Raw genomic sequence first — 8,205 nt, forward strand, 5'->3', positions numbered from 1 at the left:
AAAATACTGTTTTAAATCATGCGATCCCTACTTGTAATTCAAAAGATTGAATGTTTTTCTTTTTGTATAAAAAGATACTACCATATAGGGCCTATAAGAAGATATAACCAAACTGACATGGATAATTTAAATGAAATTGATATTTCCTAATCCGAATTTCCTCTACTTTTCCTAATTTTTTAGGATTTATTAGTTATTTTTATATGCTTCCTATATTTAACTTTTTTCTAATTTTCACACATAGTAAATTTGTCACATAAAGGTACATAATGATACAGAAACTAAAGGTTTCGATCGTTTACTAAGAGAGAAATAATACGTTTTGCGGATTTTTACACCCATTCTCAATATAAGGGCACAAATGCCTCTCTGATTTTTTAAAAAATGAAGTTCAAGATAACAATTTTTCTATCAATTACCTTTGAAAGAAAGTATCTGAAGATTTTGTTTCCAGGTTTTTTTCATCAAATTATAATACATGAAATAATGACAAGACGATAAAGTAGAGGATAATTTTATTCAGAAATGTAGCTTGAAATGTACGTTACTCTTTCTTCAATGTCCAAAAAAATATGTCAAAAAAAATGTAATCATTAAAATCACAATTGGAATATCTCATCTTAACACCAGCACATCCTACCAACTCTGTCAGCAATATATTTTCTCGGCATACGAACGTGCGTTTGATTTTTCCTTTCAAAAAACAAAGGTTACTGTTTGATCCAGATGTGTAAAAACATTTTTTAAATATATGCTTTAAATTCTTCTCTCTGTTTTGTTAAGAGCGATCAGTTTGGAATCTTGTCAATTTTAATAGATACTGGAACCTAACATGTACATGTAGTAAAATTCTATTTTGTAGTTACTGTCTTTTTTAACATATATCCATGCCGATTTAGAAAACTATGTAAATGTAACGTACATTTCAAGATATATTTCTGTTTAATAAAAAGCTTAAAATTCATCTAAAATTCATCTAAAAATTCATCGTTTTGTTTCAGTTTATTCCAAAAAAGATTCTCTGTGTAATCACATTGTGTTATATGTCACAATCACCACTATAAAGACACGATTGCCTCAGAATATGAGTAGGTAACGTACATTTCAAGCTTGTAATAATATGTAAATTAGTAATAAGAAAATATTGAAAAAAAAAAGCAATTATTGACATAAAAATCATATCAATGAAGCGTTTTAAGGCAGTAATATAAGAAATCATAATGTAACAAACGAGGTTATTGTCATCAACTACATGAATGTCACGTCACTTCGGTAACGTTCATTTCACATATTATTGGGGAGTCCCCTCCACCTTAGTTCATAACCATTCTTTTGTGCTGTTTCGCTGAAATTGACACCGGTCGTAGCCTAGTTACTTCTAATTGTGTGCAAGGTTACAGACAAAAAAAAATATGAGTCAGATGTATTTTGCTATGATCTAACAAATGTTCGTGTTTGGCCATTGAAACTTAACATAAATCTATTCCGAATATATCCATCGACAGTCTTGTTAACAATTCCATTTAGTATGTTGCAGCATCGTTTTTCAAAACACAAACATACGTGCTTTTCAGCAGATCTGGAAAAATATAACCCAAAATGCAATGATTCAAACAAAACTGAGTATTCAGTATTTGAAATGTACGTGACCATCTTGTGTTCTGGGTTTATTTGTTTTGTTTCTTTTTCTTTTCTTTTTTGTTTTGTTTTGTTTTTTTTTTTACCAATTATAAGCCTATGCATATCTTGTTTTAAATTATCAACAACAATTCAATTAATATTGACGAAAAGTCGCACATGAAAAGTAAACAAACTGCAAAAAGGTTGCCAAAGATGAATTTAAGACACTTAGAAATAAATTTTCTAGCATGTGGTAACAGTTTAAAACATTTACGAGGATTGGGGTGCATTTAGATGTGGCCTGACGTCAAATGGATTGTAACGATAATTTTGTTTCGATCGTGTAAACGCAATTCATTGACTAAATTAAAAAAAATGTCAGTTAGAAATACATAAAATGTACGTTACCATACGTAACGTACAGTATTAATTTAACTTAAAGTTGAAAATTTCTTCTAGTCTTTGATTGCGTAAAAATTAAAACTAAATTCCATGGTCTGTAATATTTTTGAGAGGTAGAAAAGAAGATATTTTCATACGCCACCATTCCGCCAAATATATAGTCCCTGCTAGTTTTCATACGCAGTATACCATTTCTATTTAAAGTTGTATAATTGTGAGGAGGAAAGAAAAATATGGTCTTTTAAATCTCTTACATCTAAATATATGACATATCAGCAAAAATACTTTGAATATTCCATCTAGTCAGAAACCAGAGAAGAATCCGACCTTAAATTCAAGTTACGTGGTGTAGGTTGACACATCCAAAGGTTAAGGGGGTAAAACTGGTTTTTAGAATTGGCAGTAAAAAGAATTGCAATAATCTGCTTGTTTTAAGAACACGTCCTTCAACAAATGTGTTTCCAGACCTGTGTAAAAGATTTTCATGACTTAAAACAGAAAGTGGGAGGGGATGCTAAAATTATAATATACTTTGTTTTTGCTTTTGTGGTAATTTAATGCAAAAACTAAAGCGATACCGGTCTGCAGATGATAAAATTGATTGAAAGAAGGATATGGAGATAACGAACTGTATTCAATCCCAAAGTCCATAAAACAATACAAATTAGGAGGAGAGCAAACACGGACCTCCCATCAGAAGTGGGATCAGGTGCTATAAAGGAGTGAGCATCTCCTGCAGACCGGTCACGACCGCCATGTGCTCCTTGTCATGATCGGGAAATTTGACTCAATGATAAATTGTATTTGATGACAAGGTCATTGTATCAACCATAGATCTATCTAGAACTTAAGAAATGATGACTTTAAACGAGACTGCTGATATTCTTATTTCTTCAGCTTGCTTTTCAATAATTTACCTCGTTTTAGAAATTGTTCATACCTAGAGCATGCTCCTGCATATCGAATAAACTGAGAAATATATATCCCGTATGCAGGTGATGGAGGTATATTGCTGCATGAATAAGAAAAGTTGACGATAGAAAAGTTAAAGTCTTCATGTTTATCATATAGTTTGGTTGTTAGATTACAATTAACGTCTTTTTCAAGTAAAACATCCAAACATGAAACAGATGTGTCAGACTCTGTGGTATCTTTTGTCTCAAGCTCACTAGTATATATCCTATCTATTTAGGAATGGAAATTACCATTGTTAATTGACAATACGTCGTCGATATATCAAAATGTCGAGTTCAAGTCCACAGCAAGTGTTTTCTTCTTTTCACGCTGTCGCAGGCGGGCTGATTGGTCGCCACACAAAAGGAATACAAGGACTAAGTTCTTTAAATGTATCACATTTATTCGTCTTAATACATGTATAAAAGTTCTGGATTGGTATGCTGATAGGGTGGAATGGCTTCCTGGACCAATTTGGGATCTACAAAATTATTGTAAATTTTACAAATTATAACAATTGTAAATACTAAGTTGATTCGTGCTCATGCATATCATAATATCTAATGTATACTTTGCATTTTATTGCATACTGCATTTTACTGCACACGCAAGCATTTTACTGCAATACTCCACAAAATATTTATACGAAATATTTGTGTACAATGAACACGTACTTTAAACCATACATTGTAGCTACTACATACTATAATCAGACTATAATATACTCGTATACTATTAGCATACTACTGGTAGTTGAAATGATAGCAATACACACATTACTCAATCATGTAATTTACAACAAAGTTTAGAACTAAGGTCCTTGGCCCTTTCAGGAAACTGTATTAAATAAAACCTTTAAATGAATAAAACAAACTTACCTCAGAAGAGATGTAAAGTCTGGTCAAAAATACTTTATCTTTATGAAGAATACACTGTTAATACTCGAGCAAGTGAACTACGTCTGCTCTACTCAATTGCTACACCCAAACTGACCATATAACAGCAGTGGATTTAAAACCCGCCAAGTAAATTCTACTGAACACATAAAATATTATGCAACACAGTTATGGCATTTAAATAAGTTATTTTCATGGCGAAAAATTGTATGTTAAAATATATGGAACAATGTTTGGACGTTAATTGTGACACACGCATAAAATTTTGCACAAATTCTGCTTCATATGCTAATATCAGAGCGCAATTGGTATCCATGAGAATTCCAATAGATTTTTGTAATACCTGGTCTCCAAAAACCACATAGATATTGTCAATCAGAACCTCAAGCATCTCTTTGATGTCAACTTCAGAGTACTCGTGTGTGCGATCAGAATGTGTATTAACAATATAATTTAGAAAATGACATTTGACCAGATAAGTAAATTTACGAGTTCCAATTTTATTGAAAAAGCAGCTTTCAATGATATCAAAAAGCCTGGAATTTTATTTATCTTGGGGAATGGTTGTGTATAAAGTTCAGAAGTTGTGAGTAAAGGCTGTTGATTTTGGTAAAATGAATTTTTTGATTAGACAAACCATCGTCACATTATATAAATGTTGAAGAAACGAACATTTCATTGACGTTTATTGATTCTTTTTCAAAGCAATAATAGAAACAAAGGAAACCATGGAGACATCTAATGGAATATTTATACGGCACAATACATGAAACAAGACTTTGACATCGATGTTATCGATAAGAACTTAAGAAGTATGGGAAAAAAACTGAATAAGAAATTTAAAACCAGTAACTGCTGGAGTGTCAAGGATTGATTTCAGACTTTATGATCAAGATTTTGGAACATTGCTCAAGTTGCATCTTTTTAAACTGTATATGCGTTAAACATTTTTTTTTCTAATTGACATCTCATCAGTTAAAATAAGATATTCCTTGATTTTTGTCTTTTCCTTAAGAGGAGGCAGCAAGTTTTCCTATTTTTCAAATTAATTAAAGAAAATGGATACTACCAGGCAAAGGAAACTTTATATGCCAACACAACACAGTTTTGAACTTTTCTTTTTCTTTGTATAATTAAGAGTATAAATACGGGACCTGAGATTGATTTTATGATGCCTGTACACTGTTTCAGAATCAAACTTCTAGGAAAAGCGTTCAAGATAAATATATTTATTTCAAAAACTCAGAGACATTCATTCCACACTTCATAAAATGATCAATAATGTAAAAGCTACATTAAAAAATAAATTAATTGTACATGTACAGTGCGTAACAACTTAAGACAAATCTTTATTCTATTTATTGCGAAAGAATCAAACAAAAATGATCCCTTATATGAGCTATTGCCATTTATAACTTTGCTGTTAATGCCCCACACTTGTAAGACGAACTATCGAATAAATATTGGACCTTAACTGAAATGTATTCTATGAACTTTGAACTTGCATATATATTTCTTAGACCTGAAAGATTGAAGTCACTTTAATTTCTTTTTTATTTCTTTATCTTTTTAGACAGTTGTAGTTTCTTTGGTCGAATGAAATTTAAGAGTGAAATTCAAATATGAATAGATTATATTGATAATTTTGTAAAAAAAAAAAAAAAAAAATTATTTCTTACGAAAATTAGATCCACCAAAAATTATTTCCCATGCCTTCAAAAGTATTTTAACCAATGATATATTTGAACATTTTCATGTAATGTGATATCGACCAACCACGAAAGGAAGACGGTCATCAATCCTTTATCATGATACAACCGTAACACTTCTTATTATCTGAAACCAAAGAATATAAGAAAAACACTCTTGTATCGTAGTTAAGAGTCTTCCATTAATTTAGCTTCCATCAGACTTCTCACAAATATATGGAGTCTTGACAGAACATGTTCCATCATTCCATTCACCATTCATGAGTAGCTGAATACAGTCTTCCCCGTGTGGACTGTAAGGTTCAATTCCAAACCAGTTGGTGAAGTCTATAGACGTGTTCGAGTGGCTCCACTGGTATCTACCTTCCACTATTATATCATTACCTCCAGTCCAAGCAAAGCAACTAAGGTATATATCTGAAGGACACGTGTCTGAAATGTATGAACAGTGCAACATAGATTAACAAAGAACTTTATTCGGTAATAACCAATATTTGCCTCCCAAATCAAACTTTGATGGAGATACATTTAATTAAGTTCTTACACAGGGGAGTGTATGCTGACTTCAAAGCACTGACTATTTTCATAAGTAATGACGCCATATGTACATAATGACGTCACAAACATGGCGTAAATTTCAGTTTTTTTATGAATTCTACAGAAAAATGTACATATTTCGTCGATATCTTGAGTAAAAGTCACCGAGCGCATGTGTGTTCAGGATCAATATTTTGATATGTGTAGAATGATCAATGAAATATGTCAATATTGTTCCTGAACAAACTTGCTCTCTCCCTGTTGTCCTCTTTCTGAAAAAGGATATAAAATCGGACTAGTTTGTGACGTAAAAAAAAAAAAACAGAAATTGTGAATAAACTGCTTTGACACTTTAATATTTTCTATTAATTTATATTTTTCATACAATTGATAAAATTCAGCACATTTCAGGAAGTTTTCAAATTTGACTTTTGTGGGTGGCAAATATATGCAATATATTGCATATAGTTCTTTGTCAATAATACAGTTGAACAAAAGTTTAATATTTCAAATTAATCTAATGTATAATATAAGGGTCAACCATAAATTTTAATTCAATTTTGACTATATATAAAAATTGGCGTTAATGAAAGGTTTTGAAAACGCTTTTCAAATCGCTTTCATTTGTGGCTTTCTGTTTAATCTTTCCTTATTTTCTCATTCAGAGAGCTTCAGTTTTGAAGCTACTTTGGTAGAACCTTGAAATATGAATATATTAATTGTTTGGTAAACTTTAGAAATTTATTTCATTTTCAAAGATTACCACCCCACCCCACCCCACCCCCGCACCCCTCCTCATGCATAGCCTTGTTCCCTTTAGCATCCCTTTTCAGCACTTAAAAGTTCTTATCATTTAGATATAACAGATATCCAAAGTTTGGATATGGGCATCTTTGAAGATACCTATATACTTTGTCGATATGAACATCCGGAGTATCAAATTTGGTACCTTACAAGATTTATATTCTTCTTCAGTAACCTTTGACTTTACCTTTAAAAAGAAAAGCCTGGGCCAGCCAATCAGATTCTTCCTTAGTTTCTATTTCCACCAGATAGGAACATCTGACTTCACAATCATACTGGAAATAAATGTTGTTTTTAATAGATCATTTATTGATTGATTGATTGCATATCATTTAACTTCCAATTCGCGAATTTTTTACTTATGTAGACCTTCACTGTATGCTGATGAAGGGCTTCAAATTTAAATCTATGCTCGGCACTCAGGGCTATTGACCAGAAAAAGTTCTTTATTGTGCCAAAGCCTACAGTGACAACAGACCTATGTTTTCAAAGACCCGTGATTTTCTCTTCTTATACCGAGGGCCTGGCAACGGAACAATCACTACCTATGTTTACGTCTTAGATTTGAGAGGTGCCGCGAACAAGAATTGAACCATGGCCTCCCGATCACGAAGCGAACGCTCTACCGCAAGGCTACAGTGACCGGTGTTTCTTCCGATGGAAATTCTCTTGATGAAATACTTACAAGTATATGTATTTTCATTTAAGGATTTACACAAAGATTTAGTTTCTTCTCAAACATGTTAAATGAAATAAAGATATACCTTTGCTTCAATCCACGTGACCTCGGATTCGCCCCAAAAGTAACAATGAGTCTGATATTGCAACCATCCCGGCTCACAACCTGTTAATTATTATTTTTTAAAATAAAAATCTCATTTATATGAAGATGATGGATTTCAACATTGAATGCTTTTTGTGTATGCGGTTTATGCATCCTTTTTTTATGATCACAGCATTTTATGCCTGTATATAAACAAAACAAAAAAATTTACATTTATCAATATCAATTGAACATCTTAAATTATTGAGCAAAGAAACGCTAGGGATATGACACTCGTTTAGTAATCTTAAATATGGATGGCTTATAGAGAAAAAAGCTGTTACTAGTTTAGAAGATGATTTTGTTTACTGAAAGATGAGCATATATTGGGTACCTGAGAAAAATGGGGAAAATATTAAGAAAATGAAGATTGATTATATAAATTTCCAAGCCAGTTTTTGCGAAATATAAATATATAAGAAACATTCATTATAAACGCTATATTATATATTTACACCTC

General features: G+C 31.7%; 1 protein-coding gene across 1 annotated transcript; it reads right to left on the reverse strand.

The window, feature by feature from the left end:
* Positions 1-5,768: 5,768 nt before the first annotated feature.
* Positions 5,769-7,197, reverse strand: LOC134255376 (collectin-10-like; the record flags this gene model as incomplete). The annotated part of the gene is made up of 2 exons (XM_062737892.1): positions 5,769-6,013; positions 7,110-7,197. Coding segments are annotated over 2 exons (333 nt in total), but the record flags the coding sequence as incomplete, so codon positions are not given.
* Positions 7,198-8,205: the final 1,008 nt, after the last annotated feature.

Source organism: Saccostrea cucullata, unplaced genomic scaffold, assembly GCF_032062105.1.
Source record: "Saccostrea cucullata isolate Sc308-1 unplaced genomic scaffold, CSIRO_AGI_Scuc_v1 ctg17061, whole genome shotgun sequence".
In the NCBI taxonomy this organism is placed as follows: domain Eukaryota; kingdom Metazoa; phylum Mollusca; class Bivalvia; order Ostreida; family Ostreidae; genus Saccostrea; species Saccostrea cuccullata.